At 36.6% G+C, this 22,956-nt stretch overlaps 1 protein-coding gene across 6 annotated transcripts in view; it reads right to left on the bottom strand.

Moving 5' to 3' along the window:
• LOC113239531 overlaps positions 1-22,956 on the bottom strand; it is an 82,840-nt gene that overhangs the window by 24,255 nt on the left and 35,629 nt on the right. For all 6 annotated transcript variants that reach the window (XR_003311194.1, XM_026476589.1, XM_026476592.1 and 3 more), the window contains exons 3-5: positions 559-1,817; positions 281-488; positions 47-92 (exon numbers count right to left, since the gene is read on the bottom strand). Coding sequence is in view for 5 of the 6 variants with exons in the window: in XM_026476589.1 (XP_026332374.1) it covers positions 47-92; positions 281-488; positions 559-1,817 (1,513 nt within the window). In the remaining variant the exon portion in view is untranslated. The remainder of the gene's footprint in view (positions 1-46; positions 93-280; positions 489-558; positions 1,818-22,956) is intronic.

The following is a 22,956-nucleotide window of genomic DNA, read 5'->3' as shown; positions in this document are numbered from 1 at the left end:
GACGTCGATGCCCGGCAGTTCTTGATATACACATAATAATACTCACCTCTGTTTTTGCAGCTGCCCGCTCGCTCTGCTTTTGTGGCTGCTCACTGAAAATAGAAACAGAGCCAAAATAACCTGATGAACTCAATGAACACGGCCGACATAACGGCCTTGGCGGCAAAATCCACACTGCGCTTTAAATAAATATTACTTCAATTGTATTCGATGACGGCTTCAAAGTTAATAAGAAATTATTTAAGAGCAACTAGTGATAGGATCGCGGAGATAAACTTACATCGGGCTTTGCATCAGAGCGGCCATGGTCAGAGCCTTCACCCACTTCAACATAGCCTCCTGGTCCGGAGCCGCCAACACGTACGTCCGCATATTTGCGTGTTCCAATTTGAACGCAAACTTCCGCAATACTTTGTCTTCAGATGTGCAAGCTGATACTTTGTAAGATGGTAGAAGTACCGATCCCAGCAATTTTTCTTCTTCTTGACCTGTCAAAGATTAACTATGTGTTTGAAGAAGAAAAAAATTGAAATAATTTTTGCGGTAATAAGTACTTACCCTTGTAGTAAAATAAGCAGTACTCGGACAGAACGAACCATCTCTTCCTCCAAACTTTCAATCCATCGGATCCTTGCTTGTACAATATGCCTGACATGGTGACAGGTGCTGATGGAATACGCTGAGCTACCGGTGAGCGCAATGCCTGATTTCCGCCGCTGCTCCGGCGACTGTCGGATGAAGGAGACTTTACACTAGGGGAGCTTGAGTCAGATTTCATAGGTGACACCACAACCACGTTGTTCTTCTGGCTTTGATTATTGTAATCTGAAGGTGGAGATGCACTCTTGCACGAGTCTCCCTCGGGCTGCTTCCTGTACAAATCCGCCGATTCAGTCCGATTTGATTGCCATTGAGAGTCCTGGTACTGCCTAGTTTGCTTTTCAATTTCTTTGTATTCATTATTTTTAGCGTACCTATCGACATCTTTCTGTATATCCGGACTGCTGTATTCTTTAAAATCATTTTTGCTGCTATAACGATCTAAGTCCCTGTAGGAACCATCAGAGTAAATGCTATTCTGCAGGTTGGGGGGCGGCTGGATTCCGTGAATTTGTTGAAGTAACAATTGTCTTTCAGCGAACTTTTGTTGCTGGTGCATTTGAGCCTGATTTTGGTAGTGCATTTGTTGTTGTAATTTCATTTGTTGAATTTCGTTATACTGTCGCCTCAAGAGTTCAGTGTTACTCTGAGGTCCCAGTCTGTTCGAAAATGGAAGGTACGGCTTGGAGCCATATTGATTCATGTTAGGCCTATACATAGTTTGATGATTTTGGTATATTTGATTGGTATCTTTCGGTGGGTTGCGTTTCATGTAGTCCTGATAAACTTCAGCGTTATATCCTTTAGGCACATTGTGAAGTTCGTGATTGACGTTGTGATCCATGTTCAAGTCTGACCTTTCCAGTCTCGGTGGTGATTGTGGGTAATTATAATTATCGTTAGCGCCGTAGTGTCGGGCGTAGTCGTGATTATGTGCAGTTCCGTACAGTTCGTGCCTGTTTTCGAGGAGCGGCGAGCGAGGATTCATGTTGGAGTGGTATTGGTTCTGCAGCAGCTGATGCATTACGCCGTTAGGCTGCACCTGCCCGGCTTGTGTGGGCACATGATGTGATGGGATGGTGGGCTGCTGCGAGTATATCTGATCGGGATGGACATGATGAGCCATCAGGTGTTGTTGAGTGAGTGGCTGTTGAGTCGCCGGCGTTGTCTTCTTGTTCTCCATTTGGAATTGGGACTGCGGTATTGGCGGGTCAAGCCTGCAACAAAAAAATTGCAATTTAACCTCAAATGGGTTCCCATAAATGCAACCGTAAGATATAGAAATAAATTTTGATTAATTATGTAATATAACATTGTAAAGTCGTGTTTAGGTTATATTCAAAATTAAATGCAGAAGTAGGTATTCGTTGTTCAAGACCAAGTAGTATCGCAACAATTCAATTTGAGTTGGTTAATCGAAAGGACGTTATCGTCACCAGTTGATAAGGTAAGTGCGCATAGAATCGAAGGAGGCACATTGCCTATTATCACGTCACGCTCGCTGGCTTTATCGGCAAAAACGTTGTCCCTTTAATTTTTTTTTGTTGTTGTTGACCAGTGGCGGATTTGCCCTAAGGCCCAGTAGGCCCGGGCCTAGGACGGCCAGTTTTTAGGGTTCTAAAATCACGCTTCGTTGCCATTTCCCACGCCCGCCGCCACCAATGCAGTAGCCGACTTTTCCCCCACACATGACCTCGGACAGTAGCGTGAAATTCCTGTTAAACTATCTATTCGTTACGTCACACGCTGAGAGGGAGAGTTCATAAAGTGTGGCAATGTCACTAAAGGTGGTGGGGTCCATTTTGTCAAGTCACATCACAGTGGAAGGGCAAGTAAACAGTTGTTATCGTAATTGAAAACAGAATTATAGTTATTATGGCTGACAGCCACAATAAGGTATGGTAATAAAGTTTGTATTAATAATTATAACTATTTATACCAAACGAGTGGAGTAATTTCACATAAATAACTGTAAAACATAGTGATATTCAATAAAACTGAATATTACAACAGAATTATAGTTTTATTCTTAATGAAAAACACGGTAAAAATAGCTGATTCTACACCTTTACAAAAATAGGGTTATGTGCTGTCACTTTTTGTAAGCGACACATACATATCATCGTCTAGAAACATACTACCTAATACCTACTTACCAAACCCTTATTCTTATGGTACATTGCCTCATTGGCCGATATTTTTCTCTTGGGTCCACTCAACTATAACACTTATCACGAGGCTATTTATAGTTCGGTCTCAAGAAATTGCGCAACGAAAGAACTTCCTCCAAAAACTGTGCAATTCAACTACGACACGGCTATTATAAATTAAATGCGGCCCCATAAAGATTAGATTATAAAATTAAGTAATTATTGAATCTAGTACACAATCGATGGCACCGACCTAATTTAATAATCAATTTATTAGTGACTGAAATGTTCAAAATATCTTAAGGCGGCTTCCTATCAAAGAAAAGCGTTTCTTGAAACGCGCCGTGGGAAGAGGGCGCCCGAGCGCGCCCGTGGTAGCACGCGGCGGCCTGTGCTTTCAATACAAATCCGAATACAAACGCATCGGCCCGAGAGCGCCTGGACTCGCCTGAGGCCGCCCCGGGATTCGCCCGAGGCAGCCAAACTCGCCCGTTTCGCGAGCTCGCCCATACAAATCGACGCTTTTGACATTCCGGGCCGTGGGAACGCACCACTATGACGATGTTATTACAGAAATAATTCCAAGTATTAATATTATAAATACGTCTGTTACGTTTACACGGCTGAACCACTGAACCAATCTTGATGAATTTTGGTATATAGATGGGACCTAGGAGAAGGACATAGGCTACCTACTGTGTCGGGGCGATGTCAAAACGTAAAGGGCTCAAAACTGACAAATTTTGATGTAAGACTTTTGTACCTCATTCTTTTTCCCTTTTTTAAATTTTCACAGAACTATCAGTTCTACGTGGCGGGAAAAAACTACTGTATACAAATATTCGTAAAGTTTTTAAAATTGTTATGTAAGATTATATATTTTAAAAAATCTTGTCTCTTGATATTTATCGTAGTCGGCTTCATACACACTACCTGATATGCACCCTGTTAAGCAAGTAAATAATATAATTGTTCTTAGATGCCGATCTCCAGTAGGAGGTGGAGATGGCTCCGGAAGAACTAAATATACCTACAAAAAATGCGTAGAATACTGACAAAAATTTCGATGTTATACCAAGTAGTATAAAACAAGGTTGATCATGGAAAACATCGTAAAATTATAATAGATGCAGAAAAAAATTTTACTGATATTAAAATACCTTTCGCAGGTTTTGTTTTTCATTTAAGCACGCTGCTCGAGAAACATTCGCCTCATAATGGATACACAAGCAATTTAAAACAAATATAGTTACTGAACTTAACCTATTATCAGTCTTTAAAAAAGCAACTATACCATGCTGTATATTTAACGAAAACGGATGCATTATAACTAGTGATCGGAATTGATGAATGAACTCCATTTAATGTAATGAACGTTTTCTTAGTATGGACATACTCATGTCGTCATTGATGCGTAAGTATATAACTTCTTTTTTACTATTTATTTTCTAAACATTACAAAATACAGGGCCGTCTTATGTTTATTTTTAAAATAAAACAATATTCCGTTTCATTTTTTAAAGCCTATAGAAACACAACTACAATATTATTTTTGAGACATTAATTTGTAGCCACTATGTATTTATAATAGGAAATAATAATTTGTCGCGATTTACTCAAATTTCAATAAATAATACACATATTGAAATATAATCAGTTCCAGATATTACCGAAATTTGTTGAAGAGAATGTCCACATTATTCTTCAGTTTCGCTAAATTAACTCCCTCAATACATCTGTATTTTTGAGACATTAATTTGTAGCAAATACTTAATAGGAAATAATAATTTGTCGCGATGTACTCAAATTTCAATAAATAATACGCATATTGAAATATAATCAGTTCCGGGTATTCCCGGGATTTGTAGAAGAGAATGTCCACATTATTCTTTAATTTAGTTAAATTAACTCCCTCTATTCCGATCACTGATCATAGCATTAAGAATAATCACACAGCAAAATACATCATTATTTTATACAATATTACCGTGTTGGGACGACACGTAAATAAATAAAGTAATTAAATAAATTGTTACCCAGAGTGAACTTTGGTAGAACCAATAGAAAACCTTCGTACAACTGGTTCTTACCGAAAACTGCTCTATAAGTGTTTGAAACTAACCACAAACTGCTTTTCAAAAAACTATTTCGGTTGGTGTCTGAGTTCATTTGGTTAAAATACCAGGTGTATTTCTTTTTATAATACCAAGTGATGGGACGGACAAGTCGTTTGCCTAATGGTAAGCGACACGCGTATCCATAGCAGTTGCAGTGCCACTCAGAGCTTTCAATCGCAAAGATCTTTGGGGCACTGCCACTGCGCCCGTCACCCTGAGACATAAGTTGTCAAGTCCCATGTGGCTGTAATTTCACCAGCACCCTTCAAAACCGGAACGCAGTAAGTCACGTTACTGCTTAGCGGCAGAAATTGGTAGGGTAGCAGTACTTCCCTGGGCGAACTCTTTCACAAGGAGCTCTAATGCTACTAAAATATTATGCATCGAGCTTTAAAAAGACTATCGGCCATAGTCGGCTACCTTCGGAAATCTAGAGCGCCGTTTCAGTTGCACAACAAATTAGCGACAAAAAGTCACACTACTGGTATGAATGACAGAGGCGACGCAGTACAAAGCCGAAATCAGCCGATCGTCTTCCGTCTTGTTCTACAGCTCTATACTAAACTATACTACACATAAGGGTCGTTTTCAGATAACCTCCAAAAATGTGTCTCTTTCAAAAACTTTCACGTTATTACATGAATGCTAAGCATTATTTATTTAACATGTTTGCTTGCTTACTTCGTCTGTGTTACACATAAAGAGACTACTACGTCACAGTAATAAACAAAAATTAAAAAAGTGGGCAATTTCTCATTCATGGGAGCCGGTTCCACGTCACCTTTTAAGAAAAGAAGAAAAAAAATTAAACACTCGAGGAAATCGCAATATTTCCCGTCGAGGATAAACTCTAATAACTTACATGTCGAATACATACCGTAACTTTCCAATTTATTATAAACAAACATGTTTTCTTGGGAATACAAAATGTGTTTCAATTTTTCTTGTCATTAGCGTCAATTCAACTAAAAGCCTCCTAATAACAAAGGTTCATACCGCATCACCTTCGCCCTTCGCACACGTGAGAGAAGAGGCTCCTTTCGGATTGGAGTGTATACAGTGAAGTAACCTGTGTATCTCCGTTTTAGCAAAAAATCGACTTAAATACCAATTTCAGCGCTAGTGACTAAATCATTATCATTAATGTAAAGCAATCTATCTAAGTAAGTAATAAGTAATAGTTTTATAAACTTTATTGTACATCAATCAGACAAAGGGATCTTTAAAATCCATGCCTTTTAATAACGGTCCTGCATATTTTGCAACCTTGACAATTAAAAATGTATCCAAACATCATTATTGCCGCTCTCATTCTTGTTTACTTTTAAGTCAAATAGTATACTTTAAGCCAAACATTTACTTGAAATATAACAATTAGATGGTGATAATGGTGGTGATGACGGTGGTGACGATAATGATGGTGGTGATGATGACGATGATGATTGCAGTGATGATGATGTGAATGGTAACGATACTGATGATAATGGTGATCATGATAATGATGTTGATAGTGGTGATGATGATATATTGATGTACAACAAAGTTTATATGACATTAACAAAATATTTATTTACATTTATTTAATAATAACATATAGATAGATAGATGGTCTTACACGGATGAGAAGGATTTTGGTACAAGAAGTTATATAAAAATATTTGTTAAATACATGTTAAATGTTGTTAAATGTTTTTTTGTGAACGATAAAATGTGTATTTTATCGTTCACAAAAGAAAATTTAACAATATTGTAATAATCATTTCTCATTACTGTGCCGTCTTTCTCATTTATCTTTATGAGAAAATCATTCGTGTTACTACAATCTCATTCGTGTGCCCGAATAAAATATCGTTCTTTGTTGTATTTAACTTAAATATTTCTGTGATTTTATAATTATTGACATTGCTTGAACTTGTTTGTACGTTTAAGACCTTAAAACCAAAAGAAAAAAGGGTTTTACAAAAATCACTTAAAAAATGCTATTGAAATTCGGAAAGTGAAATTCACCCATAAGGTACTGTACCTGGTTTGTAAATTAAATTAACCAACTTTAAAATAACGACGACGATGCGTTAACAAATTTAAAGTTCGTAAGAGAATTAATTAATGTTTATACAAAATTAATTACCACATATAATTTTAGGCTTGGTTGTTTATGTTAAAAACTATTCCTTTTACACTATAATTCCATGGTAATCTATCCACCACGTGCTTATTTAATAACAGTATTTATAAATACATTTAAATGTATACATTGCTTCGAAGCAAGAATAGTACATTTACATCCTCTTTTATAATAACAGCATCAGTACGAACGGTGTAGTTAATCAGCAATCACTCACACCATTCACATGAAAAACAATAACTCTAAAGTAACATTACATTGTGTTTTTCTTAACAGCATTAGATTTTAAATACTGCCACCTCAGGTCACTAACCGCCGAATAATTTAATTATAGTATGTTTTTATAAGCTGAACAAGTAATTGACTAAGCGGGTTTTAATACTTTCTATAAATTATATATTGAAGTAAAAAAATAAGCTTAAAAGCAGCATATCACATTTTAATAACAAAAAAAAGAGCCAAAGCCATAGTTGGTAAAAGCAATACGAAAATAAGAAATAAACCTCCAAAAAATTATATTAATTTAGAATTTTCTGAGTCTAAAAACAGGTATTGTTATGGTAGAATTTTAAAGAGGCAACTTCTTGTACTGTGTGAATCGCTATCAAGAAGCATTCACAACACACTCTACCAAATAATTAGGTCAAGAGCGCAGCGGTGCAAAGCACAAAATGTAAAGCTGTAAACAATTTAAAAACTCCAAAAACCACTTTTACTCCGAACTGGGATTACCACGAAAATGTCTAAATGAACGTCAATCGTCTCATAGCACACTTAATTGTACTCACGTTAATAACCTATATCATAACAATAACATTACCGGCGCATTGTTTCCGTTTTTCAAGTAGTTCATTATTTCCTAATTTGGTTTTGCTTTGAGTCTACAAAATAAATACTAAGAATGTTCAAACAAAGCCGAAATGTGCTCATCATAAATACGATCTTTTCAACCTGTTAATTGCGGTCTTAGTTACAAGCAATCTAACTTTGCACATCAATCCGAATGATTTCTCGAGAAAATGCGGTGCGTTCGTTTTAGACGCTAAGTTTTTAGTTACTTGAGATGCTATAAAGAGTTAATCATAGTGCTCAGATCGAGTTTCCTTTTAACGATCAGTACTCTGGCTCAGCATCCGGTGTTGTGAGAGTAAATAATCGACTAGCCTAATGACCGGAAGGCCTTTGGTGCCGTCGTTGTCACTTCGTCCGCTTTCTGGCCACTTCCTATCACGGTAATGGCTCACGTCAATCGTTACCAGCCACAGTTTGTGTACCTCATCTACAGAAGCCAGCTAATCACTTCTTACGGCGTTCCTCAGAATCGCCTAACACTAACGATAAGCATCTATAGCGGCAAATATGTTAAAACAAATGTAATAAAACCTAAGCGTTATTGAAATTTTTTGTAGGCTCCCGTCTTGTATAGTTTTATTGATTACTGTACACTAATACTACGATAAACATAAATCATATATAGAATCGCATATAATAAGAAAAATTAAAAATTTCCCTATACAAAAAATTATAAATGTGTATCTATCTTGTTATTTACCACTGGGTAGGAGTACCCGTTCGTTGTAAAATAACAATAAATTTAAAGACAAATCTCGGTTGTCTTCGATGTACTTATTAATTTTATTAATAAATGTAACAGTTCCATAGTCCAGAGCAATTGTATATGAACTCCACTGTGGTATTCATGAAAACAAAGAACACTTAGAATTTTTAATTTGCGACCTTTGTAAACAACATTATATTTAATAATCCACAAAATCGGTTAACAGTTACATTAACAGAACTGCTTTAAGTCTGCGTCGTTAAAAATACACAAATATAATAAGTAAATAAAGTGGGACCAGAGCAAAGGAGTAGACAGCTGTGGTCTAGTTGGCGACCGGCCAGACCAGCTTGATACACTTTACACTTATAGAACGGCGCCGTTGACGCCAATTGATTCCTTCAATGTCAATCTCACTCCGACTTAAGTGACTAATGACACTAAATTCTCTCAGCGACCTCATATCATAGAAAATCCCTAATGAAAGAGCGATTATGCGTGGACTGCTTCCGATTATTTTCTTTAGGTCTTTTCGTCTACAGTACTTCTTAAGGAACTTGATATTGGGACCGTTTATACGTTTCCTGAGTACTTCCTAGTACTTCATGTTTAACTGGACCAAACACGTTGCTTTGTCTCGTACCAATTTTACACATAATTACTAAACAACGTACAATAAGCATGAACCTCATTTTTAACGCCCGTGCATAATGTGGCACATCGTTAACAAAACCAATTTTCAAGACTGCTCCCATAAACTTGCCCGCACGTTACTGCAGTAGAACAATATTAAAACCAATTCACATGGAAATTCTCAGCAAGCGTCATTATAGTTGGCACACATTCTAGCACCTCTCTGCATACTATAATTATACGGTTGCATAAGCGTATTAATTAGCAATTTACTGCATGTCTACTTATTTTAGTTACGTAGTTAGAGACATAATAATAAACACGAGGGAAGGTACGTAAGAATATTGAAGAAAAGCGCCTCATTCTTCGGCATTTGACACGACGATTGCCACCACCCAATGGTTACGTAAAGTACATTATTGTCGCATTACTCGATAACACAAATGCAGGTGGTGTAATGCCTTTACTAGGGGTATTTCAAAAATTGGTACTGTAAGAGATCAGTCTAATTTTAAACTTGTACGTACGATATAATGTAATATGTGCACATATAGTCACACGTCGTGTGATCATTCTCCGACACACAGGTTTGCAAAACAATTGATAATCAGTTAGTTAAAAAGCACGTGATTAAAAAGCCGTGACAGCCTAATGGTTTGACTTACCGCCCTCTCAAGCAGAGGCCGTGAGTTCGAATCCGAGCTCGCATTTCTGAGTTTTTGGAATTTAATAAATTTACCATGAACTTTTCGGTGATGGAAAACATTTTGATGAAACCTGCACGTTTTTTTATTTATTTATTCAGAAATGGATAGCCAACACAATACATACAAAGAGTATAGCTAATAATTTACAATCAAAATATAAAATCATTATATATATCGCACTTACAGGCTACCACAGCATACTAGTAAAATACAAGCGGTTTATGTTATAGAGTAAGATTTACATTTTAAAGAGTTTATTACAGGATTACAAAGCAAATAGCAAGTTACAGATTAATAAAATTACTTATTTTAATTGAAATTTTCAATTTTAATCCCTTTAATATTTTATTTTAGTTTTAAGAAGACATGAATTTTTTAATTTTAGTTTTGAAGCAGAGCAGTGAGTCTTTAAAAATATCCAAATCACACTGTCTATGAAATTGATTGTAAGTTTTAACCATTCTATTTATAGGACCAGATATACCAAGATTAGTCCTAGAAACACGAGATCTGAAAGGTATATAATTTCTTGTTCTTGCATTTGGTCTTGGGATTGTAAACCCAACCCTACTCAGAAGTTCTGGAGAGTCTATTGAATTATTCACAATTTTATGGAAAAAACAAAGATCAAGCATAGTTCTACGATTCGACAGAGACAGCGTCCTGTATCTTTTCAAGTGCTTAGCGTAAGAGTCACAAGTATCCAGAGCTCCATCACAATAACAAACATGCCGAAGAAATTTACTTTGCACACGTTCCAAACGATTAGAATGTATTTGGTAATGGGGGTTCCACACAACAGAACAATACTCTAGAGTGCTACGCGATAAAGAGTTAAATAAAATCATCCTGCTAGCAGCGCTCTTAAAACTTTTAGTCGTCCGTCTTATAAGCGCTGAAATTCTAAAGGCGCGTTTTATAATATTGTCAACATGTGGAATGAAGCTCAGTCTACCATCCACTGTAACCCCCAGGTCTCGCACCGCGGTCACTTTCTGCAAGTAAGTACCGTCGATTTGATAATTATATACTAGCGGATGCGTTTTTCTTGAAAAAGAGATTTGGTAGCATTTGTTCTGATTAAGTAAGAGTTTATTAACTTTGCACCATTCAGTCAATCTAGATAAATCATCCTGAATTTTATCCGCATCTTCAATTGAAGTTATTTGTTTGTATAGTTTTAAATCATCTGCATAGAGCTGAAACTTGCTATGGTAGAAACATTGGAAAATATCATTTATATATATATTAAACAAAATAGGACCGAGATGCGAGCCCTGGGGCACACCAGTACCAGCCGTAAAAGCCACCGACTCATAGCCTCCCATTACCACCTTCAGAATTCTACCATTCAGATAGGATCCCAACCAATCAAGAAAGCTTCCCTGAAAACCATATGCTTTCAACTTAGTAATTAATATGGTGTGGTCAACCATGTCAAAGGCTTTGGAAAAATCAGTATAAATTGCATCGATCTGTCTATTTTGATCTACTTTTTCAATTAATTCATCAATATATAGAGCTAAATTAGACATGGTTGACCTCGCTGGAAGGAAACCATGCTGACAGGGATTGAGTAACGGTTTCATATGCCAGTTAATAATAGGACAAACTAGACTTTCAAAAATTTTGGGAAAAGCTGACAATATACAAATAGGTCTATATCTAGTAATGTCGTTTCTTTCCCCGTCCTTGAAAACCGGTACAACACGGGATTCCTTCCACATGGCAGGGAAAATGCCAATTTCAAGGGATTTATTGAAAATACGAGTCAATGGCCCAGCCAGAGCTGACGCGCATTCTTTTATAAAATGTGGGTGTACGTTATCCGGTCCAGCACCTTTACTGGTATCAAGATTTTTCAACTTTAGACTAACGTCGTTTTCACTAACAGTCAAAACATTCATTACCGTCTGCGCTTGCACAATATTTGCTGTGTTCGGTATATCCCGAGTTACTCCATTGCCATAAATGCCGGAGAAATGTCTTGCAAAACTGTCACAAATATTCTTTCCATCCGTACATACCACCCCATTTAGAACCATTGTTGAAGGATAGTCGGGTCTGTCACCTCTAATTTTTTTGTTATAGCTCCAGAAGAACTTTGGGTTGCTTCTAATGCTATTTTCAATTAATGAAATATATTTAGTGTGGCATGCTTGGATTAAAAATTCACATTCATCGCGAAGCATTTCAAATTTAACATGATCTAGTGGATTGCCGTATTTTCTAAAACGTGTACGTAGTTTATTTTTCTCATTCAGCTTTCTTATTAGTTTTCGATTGTACCAGCAAGGAAATGACTTTGATTTAGGTCGTGTTGTAGGAATTATGTTATGAATAATTGTATGTAATTCATTATAAAATTTGACTACCATTTCATCAACGCCATCGCAATCCGCAAACATTTCATCCCAGCCAATACTTTCAAGCGCCACATTTACCTGATCATAATCTGCCCCAAAATAGTTTGGCTTTGGAGTAATAAGCGGTAATAAATAGTTATCGTGTCTGATATCTATCACAATTTCAAGGGGAGGATGGTATTTAATTGTAGGAGCCAAGGGATAATAGCTTTTTGTTACATTACAGGCTACATGAACGTTAGTAAAAACCAAATCAAGCAATTTACCAAAATCATTGCGAATACCATTTACTTGGGACAGACCACACTCAGCCATAAAATCAATAACACATGTGCGAAGTTTTCCATTGTAAGCAATCGGGATTGTATAGTCAGTCGGATTGTTGTTGCTCCAATCCACTGAAGCCAAATTAAAGTCTCCAAGGATTAAGACCTCTGAACAGCCCAACAGCACATTGCTAGCTCTTTCGTTTGAAGTTTATTAAAATCTGTTTCTAGTAATAATCACACGATGAAAATAGATAACCAAGAAAAATCCAATATTCTGAAAAAGCATTTACCATTGTTGTAAAGCTCGTCACACACAATAGCTACATAATGAGCTTAAGACATTATTATCCAAAAAGGTATAGAGGAGTATTTAATGTACATAATTATTATAGTGCAGAGATATTTGCCGTCATCGTCGGCAGGCATATTGTAATAACATGTATTGTAATAGCCACGTGTAGTAGAGTTGCAAAACGATATGATTTTCAAAGGCATAGACGTAAAGTCAATGCGAAGTAGTCATTATGATTAACCGAGTTGAATAACCTGCAGTAAACGTTTAATTCCACATATCTATTACGCAAATAATAGAATTAAAGATAAAGGCAACTTTACACATTATAATATAGCCTCAAAAAAGTTGTGTTATTTTAATAAATTTAATATTTGGTAGTTACAGTTTTTACACGAATTATTTTTTAACGTTTCTTCATATTGGTTACCTTTTTAAGACGATGCCGATGGTTCTATAAATCAATGCTCAAAAATGTAAATATAATTAATAATAATAAGAAATATTAGTTTTAACATCATAAATAGCAAACTTATGAACTACCATAATGATAGATAATATATTATTCCACAAATCCCGACTAACTTTGTACTTGCTACGCAATAGGAATTTGTGGGTAAACAGTCCCCACCAAGATATTATTTTACATTGTATCTTAAATTTTTAGGTGACAGATTCGTGGTGCGTGTCACGCCAACATCACGACACAAACATTAATACTATTCTAGTACTAGTATTGCTATCTTAACTTCCTTTTAAATATTGAATTATTCTTAAATGTGTACTTGAACAATTTGCTTATTTTAAACAAGCAAAAGGATAGCACAAACTTAACAAATCTATATTAAAAAAGGGACCAGCCTGAACCATTTACACTTTTTAAAAGAAAACGCTCGCAGAGTCGAAGATATAGTAAAAGTAGCGGGCAAAATGTTGACGTGACATTAGCACCACGAATGTCACCTAAACAATAAAATAATATCTTGGTGGGGATTCTTTTTTCACAAATCCCCACTGCGTAGCAAGTACTACTAACTAGATGAACTCACGGGGATTTGTGGAACAAAATTGAAGGTCTCCTACAGCGAAGATTTGTGGAAATAACCATGATGAACCGAGATTGTCTGTCGTCATGAGGAGTAAAACACGGGAAAACAGGGCATCTAGGTTGATTCTCAAATAAAAAACCATCTATTAATATTATATTATTCCTACTTATTACAGTATGCGTTTGATGTAAAAAATATAAACAAACTTTTTAACCTGTTTCAAAAAACGGACCCTTTTTGTGTTGTAAACAATCAACATTGAAAATAGAGACATTTGATGTTCCGTGCAATGGTGTCGCGGATCTGATCTAAGACCCTTGAAAATTGAAACATCTCGCACACATCAGATACCTACATGGGAACATGAGGTGTAAGATAAAATTTTAACTCCTGAGTGATTATCATCCATCCTATCTGCTGATTCTATGACAAATACAACGAAACCATAATAATTTGCAGGTATATTATAGCGCTTATATTAATCCAGAACCAGTTGACGACCACCCGTGACCAATAAAATGACCACATCCTGTCCTGTATGACCACAAGCGATGGTTCACAGATAATCTTGTAAAAAGAAAACTCAACTGGAATGACAACATAGCGGAATGTTCAAGTAGACGAGTAGGTAGTACTATAATTATAAAGGTTATTGCGCACAGTTATACTACACAAAGGTACAAACGGGAAAAACGAAAAATAGAAACATCTTTAAACAGAAACTTATGTCTAACGTCCTTTGTGAGGATTATTTACTGTGAACAAAAGAAGTTATTTATTTAAAGGGAAATGAATTCGAGAGTCATAGCCAAGCAAAACGTTTTCAAGGAACAATTGAGATAGCTTAATTCGACTCTGCTAAAACATTTGTATAATTAGTCACACGATGTAATCGACTTGCAGCACTGACTGAAGAGGAACACAAGAGGTCTGGAAGTTTAATGTGTTTCCTCACAAGTATTTTCATACGACGCATCTTTTTTACATGTGGAACATAGAAATCGAAAATCCTAAATGGGAATGTGGAAAAACACAAATTGAAATGACGTATTACCAACGTAATATGATTAGGTATACTTACGAACATCCTTTAACATGTAGTCATCCAAACGTGTCACGACTTGAATCACCTCAAAGGCACGTAAAGACACGGTGTCTATTGCACTCTGTTCAGCCTTCGTGGCCTGGTTACGAAGTACTCGACGGCTTAATCTACCTCGAATCGATTCGACGAACTTAAACTAGTTATGCTAACGCGGTATTAGCGACAGTTTTTTTTTATCAACAGTTAACATTGACCTCAACATTGTACGGCCTTTCTATGCCCCGAAGGAAAACAAGGCTTATGTTATATTATACTCAGAACACAAACAACAATATACTTATGTATACTTATGTAGTTATGTACCCTTGAAAACTCAAATATAAATCCTCTAGAAATGTACATTAGTGCGCGCTAAGTTAATTGTAACCTATCAGTCGAATTATGGACTGAAAACTACACAGCTGATTTATGTACACGAAAAGAGAAATCCAAAACGATACCGTGAGGGTAACGCATTAAGTTCTACTGCTTGTACGTGAAATAGAACAGGTAGGTGGTCGTCGAATGTATCGATAGCGATGTTGTCGAGTGGCGCCGAATAGTGGCAGGCTTCGTCTGCAAACGGTTCCCCCGTGTTCCCGCGCATTCTTGCGGCGGAGGTGAACAACCGGCGCGCACGTCGTCGTCCTTGGAACGCGGCGCGAGCGCACAGCCCCGCGCTCCTTTCCACAGCCTCCTTCACTGGACCAGCGTGCTTAGATTATTTACACGTACGCGGTAAACCGTAACCTGAGAGGTGAGCACACAGTACCTCGTACCTAGTCTACATATACTATATGTACATACACCGACCTGTCCATTTACTACATCCGCGCATGCTATCCTTACGAGCACTAAGCAAACATGTACTAAGAAACAACATAATACCTAAACTACATCATGTATAATGCACACTTTCCCTACGCGGTTATAGGTACATATGACAATATGTTAGAGATAGTTAGTGTACATGTATCATCATAATATGAATCGTTACATATTTTTAAACATACTATCCCGATATTATTACGGTTGTTATATTATCAATACTAAGGTTTCAAACTGACGCATATTGTACTTCTAATAACAAAACGCATGCCATGCAGGAGATGGGCAATCTTTCAATCATTTCATCTGCATAACAGCACGGGGTTAAAGAGTCTAGACCACAAGTATCCACGTGGCTTAATAGAGTCTCTCTAAACAATAATATATTACCAACCAACATCTCGACACAACCGTAAACTTAATTCAGTGAATAAAACAAACCTTTGAGAAGCGAAAACCGTACGAGTCGCAAAATGAGCATATAATTAAAATAAATCTAAACAATAAACATCATTTTGCAATTTGAGGAAAATGCGAAAAGTTAAATGTTCGTAAACGAAGCAGTCGACAATCGGCAGACCATGAAAAGTTCACAAAGAGTTACACAGCTCGCGTTTTTGTTGTCGACATCATTGTTCTACCTAGGATAGTATTACCTGTTACGAACTTTATAGAAAAAGTTGTCGCAAAAGTAAGTCGCAAACTACGTATTTTGTAAAGTGGGTCACCCTGGCTTTTCAATCTGTTTATCGACAACTGTATGAAGGAGCTGCGTGAGAGAGATTATGGAGTACAAATGGGCAAGTCCAGCATCAAATGCCTCGTAAGACCAAGTGATCTTTGCGCCTCAGAGGGCGAGTTGCACAAAATGCTGGATATTATGAATGGGTCATTTGGAAAGAGAGGTATGAAGATTAATGCAGAGAAGACGAAAGTGATGGTTCTTGAAAGAGATGAGAACGTAACGGTATGTAAGATTAATATACAAGATATGAATGTTGATCATGCGAATGAGTTTGTGTATCTGGGTAGTGTGTTTACAAAAGATGGAAAGTTTGATGAGGACATTGAAAGAAGGGTACGAAAGGGAAATGCAGTAAATGGAGCCATAAATGGTCTAATGAGGAGCAACATCTTATCCCAAAAAGCATACATGTCCATACACAATGATTTGCTGGTTCCTACATTGTCGTTCGGTTGTGAGAGTTGAGTATGGCAGAAGAAGCATGAAAGTAGAATTAAGGCACTGGAGATGAGATCTTTCAGGAAAATTTGAGGAATAAAGTTAAATGATAGAGAGAAGAATACAATAATACGTGAGAGATGTGGTTTAAAACAGGATGTAGTAACAAGAATAGAGAAAGGAATGTTGAGGTGCTTTGGGCATGTAGAGCGGATGGATGTAAGAAGAATTACCAAACAGATTTATGATGCGAATGTGGATGGAAGTGTTTTAGGAGGACGTCTCAGAAGGACGTACAATGACCACATCAGTGATGTCCTCAAAAAAGCTGGGATCCAAAGTGACAAAAATAAAAGTGGTAGTATGAATAAGTAGTTGATGTACGTGAGACTCGAGAGTTGTGTCAGAATAGAATAAAGTGGCCTGCACCTCCTATGGGATTAGGCATGAGCTTATGTATGTATGTGCTTACTCAACATGAAAACTTGAGTCACAAAATTCAATTTTGATTAAAGTTTTCGAAATTTCGGCCACGGAAACCTGAACCGAGCTGTGTGTCGTATTGATATGGATCATTACTATAAAATATAGTTGGAATTTTAAAAAACCTTCAAACTGAAATACGATGGCGTTTGTTTCTAGCCGAAACATTATTAAAGAATTTGATGATTCAGGTAAGGTCAGAATAGTTCGAAATTTAACAGTACTATATTGTTCTAGTTTAGCATAAAATTTTTGAAAGAACGCTTTAAATATGTAAGTATGATGATCCCTTTGTTACGGAAATATGAGTCTTTTCCACTTGAGAACAAAAATTCAGTCATAGATTAAATTACCACCTCATATTCCTTGAATATTATAAACAATTTACTTAACGTGTCTTCACAAAATGTAAAACCAAAACGTTCAATGTCAAGCACGTAGATTAAGATACTGAAGTCAAGTACCTATATAAAAAGAATTCACAATCATCATTCAATATTTTTACGCGACAAATAACATTGCTGAAAAATGACAATGATATTGATCAATGAAGATGAATAGTTTAAATTTGTTCGTCGAAATGTGGTACACAGAAAAAAGCTGACGTACGTAATTTGATGGACGTTCGACCTAATTTCCACATTCGACGAAAACCTAGATTAAAATAGGTCACTCTTATGTAAATTTTCAATTGATCCTATCCCCAAGAGAAATCGTATTTGCATGCCAGCCCCGTCCTCAGTACATATCAGGGGTCAGCGTCAGAAATTTTAACCAAGTATCTCAGCCCTCATTGTGTCACAAGGCATATGAATTTTGGTAATTTTCGAGATATTGGCAGTTAAAAGTTTTTTCTTTGAAAAATGTCAATTATGCTTAGCAATAAAATAAGATATTAAAAAAAACACTTTTAGGGGTTATAGATCTCGTTTCGCTAAAAATGTCGTTTACGTTGTTTATGATAAGGACATTATATATATATGTCTTTGAGGACGACAGATCTGCTGTCCTTGCGAAACCTTTAAATAACAAATATATTATTAGTTGCTACCATGATTTGCTACGAAACGCTCTTTTATACTTGTGTGCTATATACAAAAAAAATTATCAATATATAAATTATCTTTACTTTGGTATAAGATAGGAAAACAAAGTTACGATAAAGAAAATGTCTTCGTCCCCGGCAGTAACCCGTTGGCCAAGCGACATTTTTTTTTAACATCACGTCTTAGTGACGACATGAACAGGTCATGCGTCTCATGGTAAGCTACACGCCTGTCCATAACACTTGCAGTGCCAATCAGAGCTTAAATCGCAAAGATCTGAGGGGCACTGCCACTGCGCCTGTCACCCTGAGACGTAAATTGACAAATCTCATGTGCCTGTAATTTCACAAAATATACATATATACCGTGGTTGTGGACTTGACGTACAAAAGAAAAAGGGCTGAGTAGATACAATATATGTATATCAATACAGAACGCACTACTACAGCCGCCGAGAAGCTGGAAAAATAAATTACGTAATGTACGTACATTAAATACTACAGTAAAAAACTTATTTTTTAGTTCAAAGATTTCTGATTGACAGTTTTTCAATGGTATTACGTATCAAAGACACTATAACCATTCGGAAAGGCAATAGAGAAATGCCGTTACTGTAGAAAATATGTAAGCATAGCGCAATAAAACAAATCGATCTTCGTGAAAACAGCGTGGCATGCCATTACTGTTATATTCTACGATACATCCGATTTATTAAGAGGCGTAACAATAGCTAAGATGCAGTAAACTTTGCATAATGATATTTTTCTTAACGTCTAACGAGCTGAGATTACTAAAAAAACCTAAAAAACCGAATAAACAACACCTTCTAGAATGCGAACAGAATATACATATTGCATTCTGGTAAGTTTCGTATTATTTCTGGAGATGAAAATCACTATAATACTGCTGTAAATTTCTCATTTTATAACATCCAATGTGGATTAGATATGAGATGAGACGAAACTGCGTGGGAGTTGCGATCAACCATTGTACGGATTGCATTCTCGCCGAGCCTGCGTGACGTCACTATGATTGGGCACACTACAAACTGGCACCATTTTGTATCGGAAATTCGCTTAATGTATGTATTGCCCACTATCGCGTATCGCATTAGCTATGACATAGAGAAAAAGATTTTTGGCAAACAGCCCATGTGTAAAGATAAAAAAGACATAGACTTAACGATGTACCGTATCAGACCCTCGACAAAGCTCTCTCCTAAATTAAGAATTTACCATAGAGCTCAAGATTTGCTGGTGAGTGGAGTCATCGTGCGATCTACCATGGTGCTTATATACTTTCAGTATTTATGAAAAAGGTCAATGTACAGCAATGTGCGACAACCACACTCCCGGGCACATAATTCGAGCCACCTCGCGTTATCAGTATTAAACGCTGAACAATGTTTGCCCTTGTTCGTTATAGGACAAATTCTTCATTAATCAAAAACTATTATGCAACTAAGAAACAGGTATACTAAATATCATTTCCACAAGTTCTTGTTAAAATTTGTAAAACCGGGATAAACTTCTTTTTGTCGCTAACAATATTTGTATACATACTTATAACCCTTAGAGAATAAAAATGCATGCAATCCAATCATGTTTCCGGTATATTATAAACATGTGAAAGGAGATAAATGTTTCCTTCTGATGACGATTGTTTTTTTTAAAGTCCCGCACTAGGGAAACCCTGTGTCACAGGTGCCATTCACACACATAGACAACCACAAATTACACCCGAACTCACGAGAGAAACAAATCGTCGGGGATAGTGCAATAATGTACTAACTTACCGAAATAAGTTCCATTCGATAAATTAGTGGCCAAATCAAATACGGTAACTGCCGTGCCAACTAAATTACCGCCATTTACGGGAATTTATTCTTAACGTAAATTAATTCTTACTGTGAAAAATTGAAAGTAGTAGCCATTGAAATAACAAAGTAATGACGTTGAATCATTATCGTATAAAATTTGGTTTAATGCAGATACACGCCTTTTAATATACGCCGATTTGCACTATCTCCGACGAAATGTAGGCCTATACACTCATTTCTCTCGGCCCAGAAATCAAAACCGGGACCTCTGCGTGGCAGACCAGCATGGTAACCATTCGGCCACGGAGGCAGTTGGTTTTATTGATACAAAAATGTTAGCATTTTCATCCATAGATAAACCAACGCAAGGATTGTTAAGAACTATTCATTCCGAAAAAAGTTGAGAGAAAATTACATAACATTTCTTATTTTTGTAACATGCAGTGCACCCTAAGTTCTTGAAATCGTATTAAGTAGTGACATTTCCAGTGCCTAGGCCAGGGTGATGTAGACAGCTCTCCCGGAAACCATCAATATCGCTAGACTTATAGTCATCCCATAACTGGAGCCATCTAGTCTAGCGTATAACCAGATTACTCGAAAACGGCATATAAATTTACATATAATATGTACATATGTATTCCTTACTCGTAGCCGCATCCGAAAGTACACAATTTGTCCTTTTTCTTCATTGCATAATACACAATAGTAAGTTTACTTAGGAATGGAAAATTTAAAGTTTGTACATATTAGAATTTTTTTTAATTGGCAATATCTTTGCCCACAATAACATTTAAAAGCCGTAGTAGCTTAATGGCTTGACTTATCACCTCTCGAGCAGAGACGTTGGGTTCGAGTCCGGGCTGGAACCTCGAAATTTCTTTAACTGACCTTTTTGGTAAAGGAAACTATCGTTACATCATAATGAAACCAGCACGTCGAAGAAGGTTCACAACCCTCGAAAACCGTATGAAGTCCCCAACCTGAAATGGGCCAGTGACCTAAACACTCGTCTGAGAAGAGACCCGTGCCCAGCAGTGGGACGTATAAATGGGTTGATGATGATAATCAAAATTTCCAGTCATGTCGTACGAAGAGCATTTATTTCTGATTCGGTCTGTCGCTTGGACTTTTAAGTCGAACTTTGCGCACCGGGATCTAATCGACAAATTTACAATCTAGCGAGACCGACCTTGATTAACTCGTGCACGGACCAGTAACTCTTCCAGACGTGATCCATGCGTCTCTTGATCGCTTTCTCAAGCCCTGTCTTCAAATAGACTATACTAAAATGGGACAGGCTGATCCTTTAGAATGGACCATAATCGTCGTACAGTAGGTGTCTAAAGGATGTAGGCGTCGTCATGGTAGACTTCGAAAACATTGGCGTGATGACCTGAATGGTTACTTGGGAGGCTGGCCTAGTTATGATAAGACCGAGACAAAGTGAGGGGCCTTAGAGGATAGCCGTTGAAGAAGACACATTTGAAAAAGAACTAACTAAAACTCGCCCATTATGAATTAAACTATTTTGTTACTTTTAATGTGCCAAGAGCTCAAAAAACAACTAAGATCATCAAGGGTCTAAATAATAAAAAAAAATAACACATCGAAAAGCACTTTGTACACGCCAGTCCACTACAGTACAAAATTACCACGGGGCTTCGCTTTCACGTCACTAAAACCACAAATAGATATTTAACACTAAGTGCTAATGTTTTAATGCTAGATATAATTATTTTGTGCTCAAATAGATTTCAATTAGATTTGTTGTGGAATTGTAACCAATTGTAAATGATGTTTGGTAACTTTAGATATTGTATACTAGTACAATAAGAGTGGCACTGATTTAGATGTATAGAGTATTGCTCTAACTAGACTGAAACTCATTGGATAGGCATTCGATACATATCGCACTGTTAATACAATAGTGTATTAACTCAAAAAGCGGACTTTCTCAGATTTGATAAAAAACTAATTACTCACTTCCCTCAAAAACTCATTAAAATTTATGTACGTTATAGTTTAATATAAACACTTAAACAATTTCTCAAATAAATTATAAAAACGAAATGGAAAACATAATACAATATTTTTGAATAAGGATTATTTCGGCCAGAACTAGCTCACATAAAGTGTAACTCATTTAGAGTTAAGTGGATATCTTTTGATTATTTCTTACAATATTCTAACGACGGTATTTTGACGTGTAGAGATTCAAATTTAACGTTCAGTAATGATATAATATTAAATTTCACATATTCAAGTTACAACACTATTGTAATAGCAGTGCGATATGTATTTGTCAAAATTTTGTATTACTTTAAAACAAAACTTTTTTTAAGATATCAAATGACGGGATGAACAAGTCGCGCGCCTGGTGTTAAGCGACAAGCCTGTCTACACAGATAGCAGTTGCAGTGCCACTAAGAGGTTCAAATCGCAAAGATCTGAGGGACACTGCCACTGCGCCTATCACCTTGTCGCGTAATATTAAGACATCAAGGCACCTAGAAGACACGTTAATCAGTACGCCAAAAGAACTAGAATTTCTCTTCTAGATACTATTATAAATAGACCTCAGACCTTATCATCTAAAACATAGTTTCCCAAAGTGGTCACTACCCCCGTGTTTTAGATAGCGTAC

The sequence above is a fragment of the Hyposmocoma kahamanoa genome, unplaced genomic scaffold, assembly GCF_003589595.1.
Source record: "Hyposmocoma kahamanoa isolate Upper Pololo Valley unplaced genomic scaffold, ASM358959v1 99879, whole genome shotgun sequence".
Lineage (NCBI taxonomy): Eukaryota > Metazoa > Arthropoda > Insecta > Lepidoptera > Cosmopterigidae > Hyposmocoma > Hyposmocoma kahamanoa.
Note: the sequence above shows the minus strand (reverse complement) of the source record. Positions and strands in the feature narration are given on the sequence as shown.